This window comes from Neoarius graeffei, chromosome 11 (assembly GCF_027579695.1).
Source record: "Neoarius graeffei isolate fNeoGra1 chromosome 11, fNeoGra1.pri, whole genome shotgun sequence".
In the NCBI taxonomy this organism is placed as follows: domain Eukaryota; kingdom Metazoa; phylum Chordata; class Actinopteri; order Siluriformes; family Ariidae; genus Neoarius; species Neoarius graeffei.
In genome coordinates this window covers 42169471-42193635 of record NC_083579.1, presented here as the reverse complement: position 1 = coordinate 42193635, position 24165 = coordinate 42169471, and the positions used below count along the sequence as shown (strand labels likewise).

General features: G+C 40.8%; 2 protein-coding genes across 5 annotated transcripts in view; one reads left to right on the top strand and one right to left on the bottom strand.

Moving 5' to 3' along the window:
* eif2ak4 (eukaryotic translation initiation factor 2 alpha kinase 4) overlaps positions 1-14639 on the top strand; it is a 141512-nt gene extending 126873 nt beyond the window's left edge. The window contains exons 37-39 of one of the 2 annotated variants that reach the window (XM_060933940.1): positions 6805-6849; positions 11758-11873; positions 13953-14639. In XM_060933940.1, coding sequence (XP_060789923.1) covers positions 6805-6849; positions 11758-11873; positions 13953-14010 — 219 coding nt within the window. In that variant the 3' untranslated portion in view covers positions 14011-14639. Of the gene's footprint in view, positions 1-6804; positions 6850-7759; positions 9064-11757; positions 11874-13952 lie in introns of those variants that run through there. The other variant, XM_060933941.1, reaches the window with a different exon arrangement.
* Positions 14356-24165, bottom strand: part of LOC132894298 (cysteine-rich motor neuron 1 protein-like) — a 96226-nt gene continuing 86416 nt past the window's right edge. For 2 of the 3 annotated variants that reach the window (XM_060933942.1, XM_060933943.1), the window contains exons 11-15: positions 23274-23489; positions 22039-22260; positions 19460-19588; positions 18382-18560; positions 14356-17924 (exon numbers count right to left, since the gene is read on the bottom strand). In XM_060933942.1, coding sequence (XP_060789925.1) covers positions 17733-17924; positions 18382-18560; positions 19460-19588; positions 22039-22260; positions 23274-23489 — 938 coding nt within the window. In that variant the 3' untranslated portion in view covers positions 14356-17732. The remainder of the gene's footprint in view (positions 17925-18381; positions 18561-19459; positions 19589-22038; positions 22261-23273; positions 23490-24165) is intronic. The other variant, XM_060933944.1, reaches the window with a different exon arrangement.

Genomic DNA, 24165 nt, shown 5'->3' with positions numbered 1-24165 from the left:
ATTTGCTGTAATGTTTGTAGGCTGCTGTTTCATAGTTAATTATGTAGGGGAACTTTGCGCATAGGGCGGCACGGTGGTGTAGTGGTTAGCGCTGTCGCCTCACAGCAGGGAGGTCCGGGTTCGAGCCCCGTGGCCGGCGAGGGCCTTTCTGTGCGGAGTTTGCATGTTCTCCCCGTGTCTGCGTGGGTTTCCTCCGGGTGCTCAGGTTTCCTCCACAGTCCAAAGACATGCAGGTTAGGTTAACTGGTGACTCTAAATTGACCGTAGGTGTGAATGGTTGTCTGTGTCTATGTGTCGGCTCTGTGATGACCTGGCGACTTGTCCAGGGTGTACCCCGCCTTTCGCCCGTAGTCAGCTGGGATAGGCTCCAGCTTGCCTGCAACCCTGAACAGGATAAAGCGGCTAGAAATAATGAGATGAGATGAACTTTGCGCATGAAAAGAGCCCTGAAACCACATATAGGAAATTGGTATAAAAGTATTACATCATTAATATGCAATTATTATATCCATAATAGGTGTTATTTGTGGCACACAACCTTTTTACTCAGGTCAAAAGCATGGTTCATACATTAGAGATACCCATTTAACCCTAAAAGGACCTCAACTACTGAGTGGGATCAGTTCGAACCTCAGAGGTGGTGTGCTGCTCAGTCTATTCAACTGACATAACTTTTTGCTTTTAGGAGTTTGTTACTCTATAGATTCTTAATCTAAAAGTAGGTTTGTTTCAAGATTGATGAAAGAAAGTGTTTAACAAGGTGACTGATTTTCTGTTGGGGTCCCATAACTCTGTGAGATTTGTTGCAAAAATATTTCAGCAAGTTGGTCGCTTCTTTGTGTGTCTATCTTTGCCTATCTGTATGTTTGCATGCTTGTCTCAGATGTCTGCCATAATTAAGAGTATAACTCTCTTTCTTACAAATTGTAGATAACTAGTGAACCTGTTATAGAGTTACTGAAATGTCTGATGCTTATCTGTCCATGCACTCTCCATACACAACCACATACCACAACAGATTCCTCATCCTTGCACCTATCCTGTAAATATGCTTTGTGCTAATGCTTAATAACAATGTGTCCACATACCAACTCTTCAATAAAAAGCTGGGATAAGTGATTCCTTATTTGAATGAAAGATTTTATAAGACAAAATTTGAAACCTGCACATGTCAAATACAACCCCGATTCCAAAAAAGTTGGGACAAAGTACAAATTGTCAATAAAAATGGAATGCAATGATGTGGAAGTTTCAAAATTCCATATTGTATTCAGAATAGAACATAGATGACATATCAAATGTTTAAACTGAGAAAATGTATCATTTAAAGAGAAAAATTAGGTGTTTTTCAATTTCATGACAACAACACGTCTCAAAAGTTGGGACAAGGCCATGTTTACCACTGTGAGACATCCCCTTTTCTCTTTACAACAGTCTGTAAACGTCTGGGGACTGAGGAGACAAGTTGCTCAAGTTTAGGGATAGGAATGTTAACCCATTCTTGTCTAATGTAGGATTCTAGTTGCTCAACTGTCTTAGGTCTTTTTTTGTCGTATCTTCCGTTTTATGATGCGCCACATGTTTTCTGTGGGTGAAAGATCTGGACTGCAGGCTGGCCAGTTCAGTACCCGGACCCTTCTTCTACGCAGCCATGATGCTGTAATTGATGCAGTATGTGGTTTGGCATTGTCATGTTGGAAAATGCAAGGTCTTACTTGAAAGAGACGTCGTCTGGATGGGAGCATATGTTGCTCTAGAACCTGGATATAACTTTCAGCATTGATTGGTGTCTTTCCAGATGTGTAAGCTGCCCATGCCACACGCACTAATGCAACCCCATACCATCAGAGATGCAGGCTTCTGAACTGAGCGCTGATAACTTGGGTCGTCCTTCTCCTCTTTAGTCCGAATGACACGGCGTCCCTGATTTCCATAAAGAACTTCAAATTTTGATTCGTCTGACCACAGAACAGTTTTCCACTTTGCCACAGTCCATTTTAAATGAGCCTTGGCCCAGAGAAGACGTCTGCGCTTCTGGATCATGTTTAGATACGGCTTCTTCTTTGAACTATAGAGTTTTAGCTGGCAACGGCGGATGGCACGGTGAATTGTGTTCACAGATAATGTTCTCTGGAAATATTCCTGAGCTCATTTTGTGATTTCTAATACAGAAGCATGCCTGTATGTGATGCAGTGCCGTCTAAGGGCCCAAAGATCACGGGCACCCAGTATGGTTTTCCGGCCTTGATCCTTACGCACAGAGAGTCTTCCAGATTCTCTGAATCTTTTGATGATATTATGCACTGTAGATGATATGTTCAAACTCTTTGCAATTTTACACTGTCGAACTCCTTTCTGATATTGCTCCACTCTTTGTCGGCGCAGAATTAGGGGGATTGGTGATCCTCTTCCCATCTTTACTTCTGAGAGCCGCTGCCACTCCAAGATGCTCTTTTTATACCCAGTCATGTTAATGACCTATTGCCAATTGACCTAATGAGTTGCAATTTGGTCCTCCAGCTGTTCCTTTTTTGTACCTTTAACTTTTCCAGCCTCTTATTGCCCTGTCCCAACTTTTTTGAGATGTGTTGCTGTCATGAAATTTCAAATGAGTCAGTATTTGGCATGAAATTTCAAAATGTCTCACTTTCGACATTTGATACAGTATGTTGTCTATGTTCTACTGTGAATACAATATCAGTTTTTGAGATTTGTAAATTATTGCATTCCGTTTTTATTTACAATTTGTACTTTGTCCCAACTTTTTGGGAATTGGGGTTGTATAATGTTTTGAATTAGAAGTATCATTCGTTTTCTACTTATTCATTAATATGGAATATCAAATGATGACGAGTTCATTGCATCATAAACATGTGGACACATTTGAAGGTAGCTTAATATGCATGCTCTTCAAAAATGCTCATTCTGCTTTATTTCTGGTCATAATGTGTTACCAATAACTGCTTTTATCTTCGTGTTTTGTGTTTGAATCCTTAGGCAAAGTGTTACTTCTTGATGTAGTTTGGACATAAATAAACAGAAACTGCTAGCAGCTTGGTAATAAATGTATCGCAGAAATTTCTGAAATGAGAGATTGTGAGCCGAGTTCTGGAATGTAGATGAGCAATAAATATTCTCAAGTTCTGTAGCAATAGTGTAAAATATTTCTGGCTTTTTTATGTTCTCTATGTACTTGAGTGTCTCATTTTAAACTTAACTCGATATCATGTAAATATATGATTTCTATTCACAAAGTTAGTAAACAGGTAATTTAAAAAAAATAGATGTTATTATGGACTTAAGTGATACGGATATTTATTTATTTATTTTTAAACGTTTTTACATGCGATATTTAGCATTTCCTTTTTTTGGTGAAAATGGTGATTGCTGACATTACAACAAGTAAAAAGAATCTGTTTGGGATGTAAATAAAGGGTTAATACTGAGAAACCAGACTTGGCAAATTTTGCAAAGTAGGTTACATATGCTCCCTGACTAATAATACTAAAAGAAGTGTTTTAGTGTAATCTACACTCAATAAGGAAAGGGCAGAGTTGCAGTTTCTCTCTCTCTCTCTCTCTCTCTCTCTCTCTCTCTCTCTCTCTCACATTCCTAAAGACAAATCGTTCTGTCTGGGGTGCAGTTTATGTAAAACAATGCCCCAGCATTAGGCATTATCCAGAAGTACAATAAAATGTTTGCATAGAATGCTTCTTTCTGAGATTCCTTCATCTGGCTGCTTTTTGAAGGCATATGTGTTTTTAAAGGAATGTGTATTCTCACCATAATCCTGTGCATCATGTCTCGTTTCGCAGCTAGCCTGTACTAAAAAAAAAAAAAGTAATTAGAAAATCCCAGTGGAGGAGTGAGAGCATCTGCAATTGTTTTGACTCAATATTGTATTTCTGATGAGAAGTAGATCCATTCTACAACCCTGATTCCAAAACTGTTGGGATGCTGGGTGAAGCGTAAATAAAAACAGAATGCAATGATTTGCAAATCCTTTTCAACCTTTATTCAACTGAATACAATACAAAGACGAGATATTTAATGTTCACTTTGATTTATTGTTTTTTGTAAATATACACGGATTCTGAATTTGATGCCTGCAACACATTCCAAAAAAGTTGGGATGGGGCAATAAAAGACTGGGAAAGTTGTGGAATGCTCAAAAAAAAAAAAACAACACTTCACAGGTAAACAGGTTAATCGGTAACAGATCATAGTATCATGATTTGATTTGGTATGAAAAGGGCATTTTCCAAAAGCTCAGTTGTTCATTAGCAAGTATGGGGTGAGGTTCACCACTTTGTGGAAAAACTGTGTGGGCAAATTGTCCAAAACTTTAAGAACAATATTTCTCAGCATAGGAATTTAGGGATTTCACCATCTACAGTACATTTTAACATAAAAAATTTCAGAGAATCCAGAGAAATCTCTGCACATATGGGGCAAGGCCAAAAACCAACATTGAACGCTCGTGACCTTTGATCCATCAGGTGGTACTGCATTAAAAACCCATGTTATTGTAGAGATGATATTACTGCATAGGCTCAGAAACAGTTCTGAAAAGTGTTGAATGGTTAACACAGTTTGTCGCTGCATCTACAAATGTAAGTTGAGACTCTGCCATGCAAAGTGAAAGTCATAGTTCAACAACATCCAGAAACGCCACCAAATTCTCTGGGTCCAAGCTCATCTGAGAGAAGTGTAAAAGTGTGTTGTGGTCTGCCAAGTCCACATTTCAAATTGTTTTTGGAAATCATGGATGCTGTGTCTTCTGGGCTAAAGAGGAAAAGGACCTCCAGATGGTTACTGGCACAAAGTTCCAAAGGCAACATTTGTCATGGTATGGGGGGGTGTTAGTGCCCATGACGAATAACTTAGTCTGTGAAGGCACCATTAATGCTGAAAGGTCTATACAAGTTTTGGAGCAACATGTGATGATGTCCAGAGGACGTCTTTTTCATGCACATCTCTGCTTATTCCAGCAAGACGATGCCAAGCCACATTCTGCATGTGTTAGAGAAGCATGGCTTCATAGGAAAAGAGTGCGGGTGCTAAACTGGCCTGCTGTCTCCTATTGAAAATGTGTGGTGCATTATGAAGCACAGAATGCCAGTGGAGACCCTGAACTGTTGAGTAACTGAAGTCGTACATCAAGCAAGAATGGGAAAGAATTTCACTTTCAAGACTTCAGCAGTTAGTGTCCTCAGTTCCTAAACATTTACTGAGTGTTGTTAAAAGAAAAGATGATGCAACACAGTGGTAAACATGCCCCTGTCCCAACATTTTTGGAAAGTATTGCAGGCATCAAATACAGAATGAGTCTGTATTTACAAAAAACAATGAAGTTTATCAGTTTGAACATTAAATATCTTCATTTGTATTCATCTCATCTCATTATCTCTAGCCGCTTTATCCTGTTCTACAGGGTCGCAGGCAAGCTGGAGCCTATCCCAGCTGACTACGGGCGAAAGGCGGGGTACACCCCGGACAAGTCGCCAGGTCATCACAGGGCTGACACATAGACACAGACAACCATTCACACTCACATTCACACCTACGGTCAATTTAGAGTCACCAGTTAACCTAACCTGCATGTCTTTGGACTGTGGGGGAAACCAGAGCACCCGGAGGAAACCCACGCGGACACGGGGAGAACATGCAAACTCCACACAGAAAGGCCCTCGCCGGCCACGGAGCTCGAACCCGGACCTTCTTGCTGTGAGGTGACAGCGCTAACCACTACACCACCGTGCCGCCCCTCATTTGTCTCATCTCATCTCATTATCTCTAGCCGCTTTATCCTGTTCTACAGGGTCGCAGGCAAGCTGGAGCCTATCCCAGCTGACTACAGGCGAAAGGCGGGGTACACCCCGGACAGGTCGCCAGGTCATCACAGGGCTGACACATAGACACAGACAACCATTCACACTCACATTCACACCTACGGTCAATTTAGAGTCACCAGTTAACCTAACCTGCATGTCTTTGGACTGTGGGGGAAACCGGAGCACCCGGAGGAAACCCACGCAGACACGGGGAGAACATGCGAACTCCACACAGAAAGGCCCTCGCCGGCCACGGGGCTCGAACCTGGACCTTCTTGCTGTGAGGCGACAGCGCTAACCACTACACCACCGTGCCGCCCCTCATTTGTATTCAATTGAATATATTTTGAAAAGAATTTGCAAATCATTATGTTTGGGTTTTTATTTCCGTTTTAGCATCCCAACTTTTTTTGGAATCTGGGTTGTACATTTTCCAGCGGTGCAGTGTTGCCAGTGGTTACCACAGGCAACATTGCAATGTAGTAATGTAGTGCGATGTAGCTTCACAGCTGTCAAGCTGCTGCCTAAGACACTGACTCATGAGACAGTAAGGCATCTGCAAGGTAATAATGCAGCAAACATCTGAAAGTGAAACCTGGTGGGTTTTCCCAGGCCACCACACAAATAATACCGGTCCAACTTATTTATTGCGTGTGAAACCTGAGGCTCGGTAACCCTGGATCACAACAGCAGCTATTCTGTAGGGCACAGTATCATAACATTCTTAGTCCTGTGGGCATTACAGAATTGTTTGCACTACCTGCTGTGTACATTAATCAGTCATTGCTTAGTGGAACTTGGCTGGCCTTCTGCAAGTGTTGAGCCATCTGAGAGAGGCTCTGTCACTGGGAACTTCCTTTGAACTGGTACAATGTGTTTGTATGCTGATAGTGTGTGTTGTGCACGCAGTACATCCTAGATAAGACTCCACTGTGTCTGTAAAAGTAACATTGTTTCCCTTCACTCCCAGGTTGACTTGTCCAAGGAAACCCTCATCAACTTCCTGTCTCTGGAGGTTTGTATCCGCTAGCCATTATAATGAGCTGTTACAAGTAAATAAACTGAATTCCAGGAGGACGGAGTAGGAGGGTGGGAAGGGCTTTTGGTGGCACATAAACAGGAAAAAAAAGAGGGGATCCTGTCTGGTACGCAGAGTATATAGGAAATCGGTCTCGGAGGTGTCTGCGTTCTTATTGTGAGGGAAACCCCTGTCCTCTAGTGGCCTTTCCAATTCATTCTCAGCATTGATTGAGCCACTTGAGGAGAAGGAAAAAGAGGCAGTTTGTCTGGCTGCCAGAGTTGGGTGGTGGAAAAGAATCCCCCGGTCTTTGTTTGAATAAGAAAAAAAAAGTAGAGCTTATGTGGTTTCAAGAAATATAAGTCCAGATGAGAAATGTAATTGACGCAGGCTGACGTGCTACACTGAATGAATGGATGTCTTGTCCTCAAATACACATCAAGCATTGGTGCATAGGAAAGTATGAACAGAAACTATGTGGGTTTAAAGTGCAAAACAATACACAATGATCGAACCTATACCTCAGGAAATCAGAGCTGAAGGTGACTAAATGCAGCCTCTTATGCAAACACCACACCTTACTAAGGTGCTGTTAAATAGTTATGTGTAGTGCTATTGCTCTTATTAAACGTATAAACACTTTATTACTTTTTTTTTAAATATGGCTTTATTATTACATACTATTTATATAGCTTACACTTTTAATCCTCTGTTCTGTTCACAACTTGGTATAAAAGATGGGGAACTGGACTTTGTTTTTATAGCAATTATTCTGTAATGTATGCAGATAGATAGATATAAATAATAAAATACACACTCGCCAGCCACTTTATTAGGAAGATTTGTTTTGCAATCAAATAATCAAAACACTAATCCCCTGCAATCCCCCCCACCTCTTTGCTGTCAGAGGTACATGGCATGGATTCCACAAGATGTTGGACATATTCCTTGGAGATTCTGGTCCATGTTGAAATGAATGATTTGCCTAATTGCTGCAAAGCAAACCTCCCATTCTGCAACATCCCAAAGGTGATCATCTGGATTCTTTTGGAATGAGCTCATTGTCCTGTTCATGGAACACTTTGAGATGACTTGTGTTTTGTGACATGGACATCATTCCGGACCATTATAAGATGAGTATATTATAGACATAAAGGGGTGCACTTGGTCAGCATCAGCACTTCAGATATGCTGTGGCATTCAAACAATGCTTGACTGGTTTTAAAGAGCCTAAATGCGTGTGCCTGTGTTAACACAAGGCAGGTCAGGTCCATGGATTCATACTGTTGTCACCAAATTTTGACTCTACAATCTGCATGTTACTCCAGAACTTATTTTTCCAATCTTCAGCTGTCCCGTTTTGGTGAGCAGATGTCCACTTCAGCCGATATCCAATGTGGGCTTCTGTTGTTGTAGCCCATAAGCCCATATGCCTTAAAGTTTGACACTTTCTGAGATGCTTTTCTGTTCAACACAGTTGTAAAGAGTGGTTATTTGAATTAAGATATCTGTCCTGCCAGCTTAAACCTCTCTGGCTGTTCTCCTCTGATCTTTCTAATTGAGTGCATCTCTGACTCCAGAACTGCTCCTTGGTTGAATTTTTATTCTTATTATTTTTAAACCATTATTTTTTAAAACCAACCATTCCATGAACTCCAGAGACTTGTGTGTGGAAAATCTAGAGCAGCAGTTTCTGAAATACTTAGACCAGCCTGTCTGGCCCCAACAATCATACCATGGTAAAAGTCACTGGAATCAAATTTTCCCCCCATTCTGATGTTTGATGTGAACATTAACTGAAGCTCTTGCCCTGTATCGGCCTGATTTTATGCATTGCTGCTGATTGCATATTGCATGAATGAGTAGTTGTAGATGCTCCTAATAAAGTGTGGCTGGTGAGTGTATATACTGTCCCAGGCCTTAGCAAGTGAAAATATTTCACATGAGATTAGTTAAATGGATTATGATGCCTACACTGTGTGCACAATTATTAGGCAAGTGAGTACTCGGACCCTACCATTATTTCTATGCATGTTTTCCAACCGCAAGCTAGATACACTTGAATGCTAATTGGATTTAAGCATTCTCAGGTGGTATTTATTTGTGTAATGAGGGAGGGTGTGACCTAAAGTCATTAATACCCTATATTAAGGTGTGCATAATTATTAGGCAGCTTCTTTATCTCAGGCAAAATGGGCCAAAAAAGAGATTTAACAGACACTGAAAAGACAAAAATTGTAAAATGCCTATCAGAGGGATGCAGCACTCTTGAAATAGCTAAGCTATAGAAATGTGAGCACAAAACAATCAAACGTTTTGTTGCAAATAGTCAACAGGGTCGCAAAAAATGTGTGGAGAAGAAAAGACACAAATTAACCGCAAAAGACTTGAGAAGGATTAAACATGAAGCTACCAGGAACCCATTATCCTCCAGTGCCACAATATTCTAGAACTGCAACCGACCTGGAGTGTCCAGAAGGACAAGGTGTTCGGTGCTCAGAGACATGGCCAAGGTAAGGAAGGCTGAAACACGACCACCACTAAACAAGACTCACAAGTTGAAATGTCAAGATTGGGCCAAGAAATATCTGAAGACAGATTTTCCAAAGGTTTTATGGACGGATGAAATGAGAGTGACTCTGGATAGACCAGATGGATGGGCCCATAGCTGGATAACTAATGGACACAGGGCACTTTGACTCAGGCTACATCCACACGACAACGGCAACGAGATGTTATTTAAAAATATATCGCGTCCAAATGGGCAACAATCAGTAAAATATCGGGTCCATATGGCAACGCAACGCTTGCTGAAAACGATGCAATACACATGCCACACCTCTAGGGGCGCTGTAAGACGGTCCCTTCGGAGACACCAGAACAATAGAAGAAGTAAGGATGCATATTAGCCACAAAGTCAGGAAAATCTGTTTGTAAAATTACATTATAATGACCAAATACAATGAAAAGTATTTTTCCAGTCTCACCTGTGAAAGGTAATCCCATGTGATCTCGTTTGGATGGCAAACCTGTTGGTACAGTTAAACGCAGCTAATCTTTATTCTCCGCTTTGACCTCTCCAAAATGGCGGCGAGGATGACCTATGATTCTACGCGGAAGGCGGTGTCTTTAATGGTCCGGAATAAATTTAATGCTAATTAAATAATGATTAATTTGCTCCTCTACGCCCTTTTTGAGGAATGTATTGTAGGACTTAAACCCACATCTGAAGAGGTGAGATCGCTCTTTTTTTCTCTATTTTTGCTGGCGGGATTGACTCTCTCTCTCTCTCTCACTTTGCACCATTACACAATAAATATTCACAGTGAAAATATTTTGTAAGTGCGTTTCATGAACCAAGTTATAGGATTTGTTGACAACTCGCATCGCAATGAGAAGCTCATTGGCACTACTGGTGTTAAGAATCAGACCATTTCATAAATGAATATTTTGCTGTAGAGCTGCAGTGTTTGTACAATTGCATGTTTTTGCTTCACTATTACTGTCACTATTCTGCTTCTTGCCTTACTACTGTGAACTAACACTGAACATAATAATAATAATAATAATAATATCCAAGCTCGTGTTTCACTCTCACTAGTGCTCTGTAAGGCTTTTTCCTGGTGATATTCGTTACACTTCTACCCGGCGTGAAGCACTCACAGTCATGTGGTTGTGACGTCATCGTAAACAAATCCGTTTTACTCATCCAGACGACTTCACAACGGCAACGTTGCCAGATCTTTCCACTCTGGAACCCGTTCTCAAAAAGATTGCGTTTTGGGCACCCAAAACGCCGGTGCCGTGTGGACGCCAGGCCGAAACGATAAGCAATTGTATCGGAGTCACCTGAATCCGTTGCCGTGTGGACAGGGCCTCAGACACCAGCAAGGTGGTGGAGGGGTAATGGCATGGGCTGCTATTATTAAGGATGAGCTAGTTTGACCATTTCAGGTTGAAGATGGACTTAACATCAACTTCCAAACCTACTGCCAGTTTCTAAAAGATACATTCTTCAAGCAGTGGTATGGGAAGAAGTCTGCATCATTCAAGAAGGCCATGATTGTTATGCAGAACAATGCACCATCACATGCACCCAAGTACTCCACTGCTTGGCGAGCCCACAAAGGCCTTAAAGATGACAAAGTAATGACATGGCCCCCTTCCTCACCTGACTTAAACCCTATTGAGTACTTGTGGCCCCTTCTTAAGCATGAGATTTACAGCGAGGGAAGACAATACACCACTCTGAATAGCATTTGGGAGGCCGTGGTTGCTCCTGCACAAAAAGTTGATCGTCAACAAATCAAAAAACTAACAGACTGGATGGAAGGCTCATGGCAGTTATTGAAAAGAAGGGTGGCTATATTGGTCACTGAATATTTTTGAAATGCTAGAAGTGTTTATTTGTTAATTCTGAGTTGTTTATTTGTTACACTGAAAATTAAAATAAACAAGTGAGATGGGAAACTTTAAGCTTTTCATTTAGTTGCATAATAATTCTGCACACTAAATGTTGCCTAATAATTCTGCACACTTATATATTCCCCTGAGAAGGCCTAAACTCCCCTTTCCTTTGTTAATCATTCTGGTTTTAGGTTTATTAACAATTTGGATTGACTGAGAGCACTGTATTTGTTCAACGATAAAATTAATCATCAGGAATACAACTTGCCTAATAATTGTGCACACAGTGTATTTTTGGATAGTTTTACTGAAAGTTTTATTTCTAAAAAGAAATAAATGATCGGTCAGTAGAATGGGTGGGTTTATTTTGACCTGGACATTATGTAGTTATTTACAGTAATTGAATATGTGGAAATAGATTATTTATTGTAGGAGGAAAGTATTTTAAGAAATGAATGAATCAACAATGCCACCTTTTGCTCTTTCTGACTGATGCAGTTTGACAGCGAGGAGCAGTTCAATATGAGTGTTAAACACTTACTGTTACACCTGCCCAAGCAGCGCTATCTCAAGTCCATCTGTGAGGAGATCCACCGTTTCAAGATGATTAAAAGGTACAATCTTGTTGAAAAATGAGGTTTTTGTGTTATGAAGGTCATCATTATACAAAAGCCCTGTGATGACCTGGCGACTTGTCCAGGGTGTACCCCGCCTTTCGCCCGTAGTCAGCTGGGATAGGCTCCAGCTTGCCTGCGACCCTGTAGAACAGGATAAAGCGGCTAGAGATAATGAGATATGATTATACAAAATACACAAAACCTTCCTTGGGTCTTTTAATCTGAGTTTATCGTCAGGTATGTCACTCAAGCTATGCTGAGGGGGGAAAAAAAATCTGAGAAATGCAGAAAGAGTCTGCATTCATTCATTTCCCTTCAGTAACTGCTTTATCCTGGGCAGGTTTGCTGTAAACCCAGAGTCTATCCTGGGAACGCCAGGTGTGAGGCTGAAATACTCCCTGGATGGGACGCTGGTCCATCGCAGGGTGCTACACACACACACACACACACACACACTTATTCAGGGGCAGTTCAGCATAGGCGGCCCACCTGCTTGCACGTTTGTGAGCGGAAACCAGAGAATCCAGAAGAAACCCATGTGGACACAGGAAGAATCTGCATGCTCTTCCAGCTGAAGTTATTTAATACTTTGAATATGTATTTAGCGTGTGAGAAACTATTTGCTCTATAGAACACGAGTGTATTTCACAGAATTGAAGTGTTGTGTATGGCTCACTAGGTCATATGCTCAGTCCCAGACTCCCGAAGTGAAATATTCCAGACCTGCAGGATGACAGCTGTGCAGAGATTTAAATTTTCACCAGCTTTTGTGTGTGAAGGCTTTAAAAATTAATGGAGTTGATTCAGTTGTGCTTTTGTATTTTCATTTCTTTGCATTTGTGGTTGGGCTGCATATTTTCATTTATCCAACAGTCGTATATTAAAATGTATATAAACTCAGCTTCCTCCACACAAGAGCTTGTACAGATGTTTGTCAGATGCATTCATGTTTCAGTTTTCTAGCAGATGCTATAAAGAGAGTGCTCCCGTTCTAGAGTTTAGTAAATTTTACTGAAAAAATGATGGATCAATATGACCTAAGCTGCATTTGGCACCTCAAGGAGTCTCCACAGATCAGGCAGAACAGTTGTTTCTAATTTGTTTGTTTGCTTCTACAGTCTTTGCAAGTTTTGGAAGCCATGATTGCTGCAAATTGGCATAAGAACAGAACAATGGAGATGTTGTTGTAGGGCATTTTTGGGACATTTGGAGCTGGATGGGTCTTTGTAGGACAGGTAGTAAGCTCTTCAAGCTTTTAGCAGGAAAAAGCATATATAGATGTACTTTAAATTCTAGAAACCTTTATTTGTTACATGCACAGTGAGATTCATCCTCTGCATTTAACCCATCTGAAGCGTGCACACCCAGAGCAGTGGGCAGCCACACTACAGCGCCCGGGGAGTAGTCAAGGGTTAGGTACCTTGCTCAAGGACGCTTCAGCCCAAGGCTGCCCCATGTTCACCCAACTGCATGTCTTTTGAACTGTGGGGGAAACCGGAGCACCCGGAGGAAACCCACGCAGATACGGGGAGAACATGCAAACTCATCTCATCTCGTCTCTCATCTCATTATCTCTAGCCGCTTTATCCTGTTCTACAGGGTCGCAGGCAAGCTGGAGCCTATCCCAGCTGACTATGGGTGAAAGGCGGGGTACACCCTGGACAAGTCGCCAGGTCATCACAGGGCCGACACATAGACACAGACAACCATTCACACTCACATTCACACCTACGGTCAATTTAGAGTCACCAGTTAACCTAACCTGCATGTCTTTGGACTGTGGGGGAAACCGGAGCACCCGGAGGAAACCCACGAGGACACGGGGAGAACATGCAAACTCCGCACAGAAAGGCCCTCGCCGGCCACGGGGCTCGAACCCAGAACCTTCTTGCTGTGAAGCGACAGTGCTAACCACTATGCCACCGTGCCACCCGATAAATGTATCGGTAAATGACAAGGGAATACTGTTATAGGTGTATCAAGACACAACTATGTCAACCATTGTTTATATTTGGAAACATAATCCTTGAACTCATAATTATTTGAAATTAAATCTAAATGCATTTTTCTTTGCAGGGTTGCAGTTGTTGTCTTGTACAGTTACAGAGATGACTACTACAAGATTCTTCTCTAAACTGGACGTCGTTCACCATTCTAGGCCATTTATGTTCAAGGCTCTTGGACTGAAATTAAGTATGCTATGTTGGTTTAGTTGGGGGTGGGGGTTCTTTTTATTGGTAATGACTGCAGTTTACGTCTCTGCCAAGGGTACAAATTGTTGATTCTTACAGGGTCCAGTAGTTCTTGCCAGCTTTGAGCCTCTGCATTCTATATTTCCTCAATCTGAATTCTCTCCATATTGATATCCTGTCTATCTTTTTATTTTCAAAAACAGAGAACAGTCTCAGAGGATTTAAAAAAAAAGTGTTCACACTTGATGTGTTGTAAATGCTTAACAAATGCATTAAAATGTATTTTTCCTTACAAAAAAAAAGCTTCCTTATTTTGAATGTGTATATAAGCAGAATGGTGTGAAATGTACCAACACAAATCTCTATATTTCATGCCTCAGTAAGTGGCATTTACTTTAGCTGGGGTAATAAAGCAGCTGGAAGCTAGACACTTGACACAGGGCTCACACAATGTATTTATTCCTTTTCCAAAAAGCAGATAGAAATGGAAATGGTTTACGATATCAAAAATGTACAGCAGCTTTGGCTAATATGGTTTCTGTCAACATCCAACCAACACAAATTTCTTGGTACTCAAACTATAGTTCAGTATTAATAAATAAACTGTTTGAAAAAATAAATAATGTACTCTTCATCTATGGTTTATCTATCTTTTTACATTTAAGAAATACAACCTTAGAATGGCTATTATCATTTTAATCCAACAGCTATCAAAATGATCAAAATTTGTTCTTGCTTTGCTTTTCTCCCAAATTTTTTCCATGCTTCCTCCCCTCTCTCATTGCAACACTCTTTATGGGGGGGGGGGAGAAAAAAATGAACAAGAAAAACTGAGTCAAATTGTACTGTGAAAGTATTGTGAAACACACTCAAGTTTGAGCTTTTCTCTTGGCAATGAAACCCAAATAGAAACACTGTTTACTGAAGCAGCTTACCATCCTGATAGAAACATCAAATCCCTGTCCATGCATCAGCCTTTCCTAGAATATTTTGCAACTTTTTGGTAAGCAACTGTGCCTAATACACACTGCCTGTTCTGCATCAATTATGTGGACAATTATTTTGATAATTAGTTCAGTATTGAAACAGAAATAGTAGAGCTAAGTTAAAGTTATCATCTAGTTATTTAATTATATCTGGTAGGCTATGGGGGGAAGGAAAATAATAATAATAACGTTTTCAAGCCAACCAATTATTGAAGTCAACGAGTGCACTGAGAATGAACTCAGAATTTAGACTTTATAAATTCTTTCATCCATGTGTACAGCACATTATTATTATTATTATTATTGGCTCACCAGATGCTGAGGATATACTTTTTAGATGGTTCCTAACCTTCAAAGGTTGTACTACAATGGATTTGTACTCTAGGTTCTTAATTGACACATCCATAACAGAAATCATAAGTCACTAAGACTACAATGAATACACTTGGTTAATTTAAAAAAAATCTCATTAGTCAAAAACCGGAGATTCTGAATTTCCCCTCCTCTTGCAGATTCAGATTCTGCTGTTTGTTCACCCACCACTTTTAAGAGCACTGGTACACTGCTGAATTCATGTAATTCTCCAATATCCAATCGTGCCACAGCAGCACAATGCATAAAGCTCGTGACCTGCATCTGCATGACTTCAATTAAAGGTTCTGACCGTAACTTTGAATTCTGGGGGGAAAAAAAATATTTCCATTTCTATAGCTGTTGGAGTTTTGAGATGTTTCACTGCTGCACGCACCATGTATCCTGTATGTACGGTAAATGTTTTACTGAGATAAAATGCATCCCACATTTTACGATTCTGGAACTTGCTGAAGCAAGTGAGCAGCAATATCGCGTGACCACCGTGGGGTGTGTTTTTGACCTATTTTTAGCCAAAACAAGTTGGCATGGGCAAACATGGCAGACTCGGCTCTCCCTCCAGCGGAAAAGAAAAGGAGCATATGAAAATGAATCTGCTAGAAAGCGCACCAGAAAAGCGATGGAAACCAAAAGGTTGTTTGCAAGAATTTCCGTGAAGGGACAGATCGACCTCTGGAATCGACAGAAGGATGAAACGGGAGCAAAATCTGATGAAGAATTTGCAGCGCTCGTCTTGGATTGGTGAGTCTAATTAGGAGTTTTGAGAACTTTCGAAGTCAGGTCTTGCACCATCTTGGTGTGAGCCAGTTTCATAATTATGCTTATTAGTTCAAGCTCCTCACATTCGACTATTTCCATAGGGCCATGCTGTTTACCTCAAGAGGTAGGATATTCTATCCCAAAAGGGAGGAAAGTGACCCTCAGCACATCAAAATTATCTCCTCCCGTCTGCATGATATTGTTCTTGCGGGACATAGTAAAATGCCATGTGCAATAAAAAAAAAATTTTAAATTTCAGATGACTTTGCAGTCAGTAACTTTTAATGTTCACATCAAACATCAGAATGGGGGAAAATGTAATTTCTTTGACTGTGAGATGGTTGTTGGGGCCATGGAGGCTGGTTTTAGTGTTTCAGAAACTGTTGATCACCTGGGATTTCCAAACAGTAGCATTTACACAGAATGGTTGGGGGGGACCCAGAGAGTGGTGGTGGCAGTTCTGTGGGTTAAAAAAAAATCCTTGTTGAAAGAGATCAGAGAGAAATGGCCGGACTTGTTTAGGCTGACAGGAAACTGATGGTAACTCAACCACTCTTTAAAACTGTGGTAGGCAGAAAAGTATGTCCAAGTGCACAACACATCAAAGTTCAAGCTGGATGAGCTACAAAAGCAGATGACCACACTGGGTTCCACTCCTTTCAGCAAAGAAGAGGAATCTGAGATTACAGTGGGTACAGGCTCACTGACAGATGAAGATGGGGGGAGATCAGGCAATATTTTTGCCAATCTTCATCAAAATTGCAGATCAGCAGTTTTTGACATACTCAAACTAGTGCAACTGGCCCCAACGACCATGCCAAAGTTACTGAGATCACTTACCAAACTCCAACCCCCCCAAATTTTGATATTCATTATGAACATTAACTGACGCTTTTGACCTGCATCTGCATCGTTTTATGCACTGACTCACTGGATAGCTGTATTATGCAGGTGTTCCAAATAAAATAGCCCATGAATATAGTTTAGTCATAGTAATTTCCATTCTGTTTATTTTTACCCTGCCAAAGTTCATGAAGGAATCCGCCAATTAGCTGCCCTCCATTTTGGGTCACTGTACACACCCTAGTCAAGTTTTGCCTGAGCAAACTCAAACCTTGGTTGTAAACTTCTAGCATAAAGCATTAAAAAGGATAGATCCAAATATGTAAATTAGAATTGTATTTTGATGCAGAAGTCTGGAACAAAGTTCAGTTAAAGTTTTCGTAAACTCAATCCCAGCATCTCTCCAGAGTGGACTGTTATGGCGTCATGTCCAAATAAGTATGCTTTCTTCTCCTATTGCTCCTGAGAGCTATGGGAAGAATGTACCACTCCAGAAAAGGGCTAGGAGGGGAAAAAACGGCAATATAATAAAGTAAGACGCAAGGTTTCACAAGACTTCTTTCCTCCACTGGACACCAAAGATCCTTCTTAATGGAAGGCAGAAGAATTCTTGGTATGTGGTGCGAGTTGCTCTCTGAGCCCCATGGATGTGTATGAAACCAATAGAGTTGAGAGGAAATATCCTGTTGTCCCAGCAGGAGGCCTTAACGCTGGACACTCACATGTCCGTTGCTCAGCTTGGCCCGTGGGATGCTGATCCGCTCCCCATAGGGCGAACTCGCACTTGGTGAGAAGGTCATGCTGCAGTCGTTTTTCACGCTCTGGAGCTTGTTCTCCTTGGACGGCTCTGTATACACAACCGAGTTCTTGTTCACATGCTTCTTTAGGATCACGGTCTATGGAAGAAAAGGGAAAGTACAAAAAGGCTTCATTAAGGAAAACTGCTCACCTTCAGCAGGGGAAGAAAACCCAGCCAGCATCTCAGCTTAAGTGTGTCTTACTTTGTGATTGGCAAACATTTACCTGAGAAAGAATAATTCCATTTTCCCATTATACAAAAGGTCCTTAGCTGTGAAAGTGATGTTAGGATGCCTTTAAGAACCGTCTTCTAATAAATCACTGTTTACATAACTGGTGATGGAATAAATACATAATTTCCATTTACAGCTGCACAAATGGTATGTATTCATCGACAACGAATATTCTAGGCCATTTTCCATCCATCAAAAAGACCCTTGACTTGCTACGGTATGTCTATAATATTCTTTTCTTGGCCAGTAGAACCAGTTAGCAAGCAGTCATAATTCTGTCAAAAACAAGTACTGTAGAAACAAATCCTTAGAACATGCTTACTTTTTTGGGTGCATCGTAGCATGACATCTGCACACAGTTTTTCTTCTTGTTAATGAGAAGAGCCACAATAAAAAATATGACTATAGACATGAGGAGGGCAGCCAGAATCCAGGCTACTGATTGGTAGATGAGAGACATTTCCACCTCAGTTGGGACATCCTCATTCAGACTTCTACCATCTTGAAAAGATGAGAGTTTCGCATTAAATGTCACATGTACTCACATTTTTATATTATGTTGTTCACGTTCTAACCAATTAAGCAAAGCCATTGGGGTTTCATTCTCATTACTTGCTCGATTAATTCTTCTGCAGATGTGCCAACATTGCTAACAGGAAAATCCTAGTAGGCAGAGAGGAAAACAAACACCCTGGCATGAATGGCTTTTTTTTCTCTCTCAGATGTTTCCTGTTCACTAAGCAGCAGTAAGAAAACAGTGAGGCAAATGTTCAGTGTAATTGCTACTCAATAATGAGTGAGTGATCTAGATTTTGGCCAGTCCCACCCGCTTAACTTCTACTATCTCACAAGTTCGAGGTTAAAGATAAAGTCAACGAAATGCAAAACTAACCACTGTCAGAGGCAAAAATGTATCTTTCATGTCCCTTGTCCTTTGCCTTTCTTCAAGCACAAGTGAATTACCCTTTCTGTTGATTTGGGCTGACCACTGCTTTAGTTGAAAAAACAGGAAAATGTACTTTCCAGCTGTCTTGTATATAGACATGGGAAGAAGTCAAAAAAAGTTGGCTAAACTGTAAATGTTGGCACTTCTCCTTCTGGCTGTGTCCTGGCCTGGTTTTTCATAACCTACAGTTGTGGTTCTAAGTTGCAGTCATACGGACTCCATGCACTTAATACACCCAACTCAACCCACAGCTAATCAATCCCTTTATAACTCAGGTGTGTTAGAACAGAGAATACAGTAAAATCTGCAGTGCATCAGTGCAGGGATTGATGTTCATCAAATTCATCTTTGTGGTCATGATACAATTCTAATTGGAGAAGCTTCTGGTTGTTAGAAGTAGTAGTAGTTATGTGGCTGGATGATGAGGATGGTGGTGATTGTGCGAAGGTTCTACCTGTAACAGGAACCACCGTATGCACTGTGATCCAAACTTCACTTTCGGTAATTGCAATGGTATCACTGGCTTTGCTTTTAGGTGTGCTTGTCGTCATAAACATCACTGGCACTGTAGTTGTTGTAACATCTATGAACCGAAGAAACAAAAAACAGTGACAGTCAGAGTTTCATCGGTATTATAACTACTGTGGATGTTAATTTGCAACATGGGAAGGCTAAAACAAATTCTTCTGCCTCAATAGTAAACTCTCAGTAGAGTTACGACTGAGTCCTATAGCACAGGGTCTCACAACTGAGTCTTATAGCACAGTAAACGGAAAAGCTGTGTTTAATGTCTCTCCTCCAAAGATGTTTTTTAAAAAAAAAATTAAGAATGTAATTCACCTCATTCATGTTTGTTACACCTGCTATTGCATTCCATGTGCACTCTCCGTCACTGTGGATGTGTTATGGGTGGGTCAGCAAAGCAGGCATAAATAAGTCTCAGTGGATGCTAAATCTAGAGGGTGTTTCACTCTGTATAATAACTGATACAACAATCAGTGATTGGCTGTGTGAATCTACAGTTTGCGACAGAAAGAAATCAGCCCCAGTCTTTACTTAATATACAGTACCGTTCAAAAGTTTGGGGTCACTTTGAAATGTCCTTATTTTTGAAAGAAAAGCACTTTAAACTAATCAGAAATCCACTCTATACATTGCTAATGTGGTAAATGACTATTCTAGCTGCAAATGTCTGGTTTTTGGTGCAATATCTCCATAGGTGTATAGAGGCCCATTTCCAGCAACTCTCACTCCAGTGTTCTAATGGTACAATGTGTTTGCTCATTGCCTCAGAAGGCTAATGGATGATTAGAAAACCCTTGTACAATCATGTTAGCACAGCTGAAAACAGTTGAGCTCTTTAGAGAAGCTATAAAACTGACCTTCCTTTGAGCAGATTGAGTTTCTGGAGCATCACATTTGTGGGGTCGATTAAATGCTCAAAATGGCCAGAAAAATGTCTCGACTATATTTTCTATTCATTTTACAACTTATGGTGGTAAATAAAAGTGTGACTTTTCATGGAAAAAACAAAAGTGTCTGGGTGACCCCAAACTTTTGAACAGTAGTGTATATGTTTTTTTTTTTTAATGTCTGTTGGTTTTGGGTTTTTTTCCTCTTTGAAAGAACTCAATGCCCCTGACCATGCCAATAATAAAAGCATTGTAATTTGTTGAAAAAATTGGCAAAGAATGTGTACAAATATTTTTTCTTTCTCTTTAAATACAAAACAGGAAATTGTGAATATGTACCAGATATTTGCAGATATTTTTTGTTGCCCAAATTACACCAAGGGGCTCCTGTGTACCAGTGTGCAGCACTGTAGCGAATGACCTCAGTGGACCTGGTTGGTTGGTTTGTTTGTTTAAATAAACACACAAATTACATACTGCTTCAGGCAGAGTTAAGTTTCTGTGATGAGCCGCCATTAATCAGGTTAAATTAACTCAATTCAATTTTATTATCACTTTAAACAACAGATATTGTCACAAAGCAGCTTTATAGAAATCTGGATATTACATTATATGAATGGCATTTAGCAGATGCTCTTATCTAGAGCAATGTACAACATACCCAGAGCAGCCTGGGGTTAGGTGCCTTGCTCAAGGGCACTTTAGCTATTCCCGCTGGTCCAGGGAATTAAACCAGCGACCTTTTGGTCCCAAAGCCACTTCTCTAACCATTAGTCCATGACTTCCCTATAAAATTGAAATTTTATTTAAATTTATCTCGAATGATCAAACCAGAGGTGATGGTGGCAAGGAAAAACTCTCTCAGGCAACAAGAGGAAGAAACCTTGTGAGAAACCCAACTCAAAAGGGAACCCATCCTCATCTGGGTGACACCGGATAGTGTAATTATAAATTGTCACTCTTCTGTAAGTGTAAATTATATAGTCAGTCAAATAGTGCTAAGTGTGTTAAAAGAGACTTGAGAATGAGCATTCGAATTTTAACTTGAGGTCTCATTGTATCAAACTGAAGTTATCAAATTAAGTGGTACTTTTGCACACAGGAGACTTACCGTATATGAAACCAAATAATTAACTAGCATTAACTAGATTTCATAGATGTTTATCATCATAAGTCTTTTTTTACCTGCATTTTCTCCCATTTTGATCATTTGCCAAATCGCACCCACAAGCCAGCACCTGGGGAGGGTGAAAGCTACCCCAGGCTTCCTCTAAGACATATGAAGCCAGTCACGGGATTGTTTTGAACTGCTGCTTATGCCATGTCACAAGACAGCATAACATACCTGAAGCACTAAATACACCCTTTTGCATCCATGATTGACTATTGTTTCTCTGGTTGAGTGGGAAGACAGTAATGTCATCCCGCCTACGCAGAAAGCACGGCCAATTTTGCTCTTTTGGACTTCTGGGGGAACATTTTTCTGTTGTGCCACTTGGGAGCCTGAGTGAGTCTTTTTGAGGGAGCTATTTCATTAATCCAGCATGGTACCAGGAATTGTATTACATATCTGGTATACACCATAAAATCAGCAGTTTACATCAGACCAGTAGTGACTTACCCAGACACTGTGGACAGCACTGTCCCTTACGAAGCACTGGTACTTTGCATTTGGCAGCTAGACATCGCTGGGAGAAACACTGAATGGTCCCATTGTTGCAAATGCAACTAGTGCAGGCGTTTGGTTTCCATGAATCACCAGCCAAAAGGATGTCTCCATCACGGGAGATACAATATTCTTGTTGGCTGTTATCGACAGGAAGGAGGGAGCTGAGTGTGTCCTCTGCAAGACAAGTATACATGGTAAACACAAGTGCTTCATTCCAATTTTCAAGTAGTATCGTAATGATAGCAGGCCTTGGGTTTGCAGATAAGACTTCAATGCAATAGACGGAGGTTCATTTGTAAATATCAGTCCTCACTCTGAGTGGTTGTTGATGAGCTACCATAGTACTACATGCTACATCTTGCACTGTGATGAATATTGAGGTCTCTATGGCAGCTCAAGTTTAAATGACAATCATAATTTGACGTTTAACAATCTGCATTTAGATGCATTATGAGATTATAAAATATTCCGATTGGAATATTTTCCCATCTGGAGGTGTTTCTCTGGGATCAGTTTCTCTGGGATTTTAGTCCTGTTTGAAACAATCATGTCAGTAATTTTTTTTACAGACTGTACGTGTGTATGCTTCTGGAAAATTTAAACTGTAGTTTACCTTCTTTAAAATAACCAGCAGAAATGGTTCTCGGGCATTGATTAAAGTCTGATTTTGGGTTGGAGACTCATACCAAAGCACATTTAGTTGTTTACTACATGGACAGTGTTACAGGCTATGTGAAGAGGATCACAAAGTGGGAAGAAAGAAATAAAAAAACACCCCACCACATTTCTTCCCTAGGGTAGCCATGTAAAGGCATCCAGTTTGGGCTGGTTGATTTATTGATCTGGGGTACATAGTAAAGTGCCCCTGTAGAGCGCTGTTGCCTTTCACCCATCAAACTTCTTGCCTGCAGGAATATGCTAATAAAATTCTATCTTTCTGACCTTTGCTGTCCATCATACGGGTCTAAATTATTCTTCACTCTCATTTGCTACCTAAATGTGCATCTAGGGAAAAACAGAAATTCCAAGTGAAGGCACCATCTGTTTACAATCAGTGTTCTTTCGGCTTCAGTGTTCTTTCAGCTTCAGTGTTCATTTCAGTGTTCATCTGAAGACTATGCCTGCATTTAAGGGGTCTTAGAAAAGAAGCAAAAAGGACTAGAATTGTTTTCAGAATGGAAAGATACCTTGGCAGATGTGGCAGCAGGTCCCTTTGGTCCTGGTTGGTGTCTGACAGAGGGCAGGTGGACAGACTTCTGTGTCACATAGAACTCGGCCCTTCCTACAGGTACAGCGGGTACATTCATCCAGGTTCCAGGTATCACCTTCCACATAAAGCTGGTCTCCAGGAGCTTGGCAAACCACCATGTCCATTCCCTCAGGACGACCACTGCCTAATTCCTCTGAATCAAACCCAGAGAATTTAGTACTGATTAGTTAACAATGAATGTTTTATTATGTTGTCTTTAACAAAAAGTACGTTACAGAATAAGTTACTACGACTCTTAATTATTGCCAGGTAATACTGGGCTGTGTTAATTCATTTCAACTCATTTTAGTTGAATGCTCTTGGCATTCCTTGTTTCTTTCCAGTATGAACATTTTTGCCAAGCATTTTTGAAACTTTCCTCAGACACATACTTGTACATTCAGAGACAGAAACAGTCTTGACGGTCTACCAAGATGTCTCAAAAAGTTGCATTGTGAGAATAAAATAAAGTACATTACATCTTCTGGGTAGCTTTTGGGCATTTCTTTTCATGGGGGGAAACGATGGATGATATTGGAGTTCGGTTAAGGGTGGCACGGTGGTGTAGTGATTAGCGCTGTCGCCTCACAGTAAGAAGGTCCTGGGTTCGAGCCCAGTGGCCGGCAAGGGCCTTTCTGTGTGGAGTTTGCATGCTCTCCCCGTGTCCGCGTGGGTTTCTTCCGGGTGCTCCGGTTTCCCCCACAGTCCAAAGACATGCAGGTTAGGTTAACTGGTGACTCTAAATTGACCGTAGGTGTGAATGTGAGTGTGAATGGTTGTCTGTGTCTATGTGTCAGCCCTGTGATGACCTGGCGACTTGTCCAGGGTGT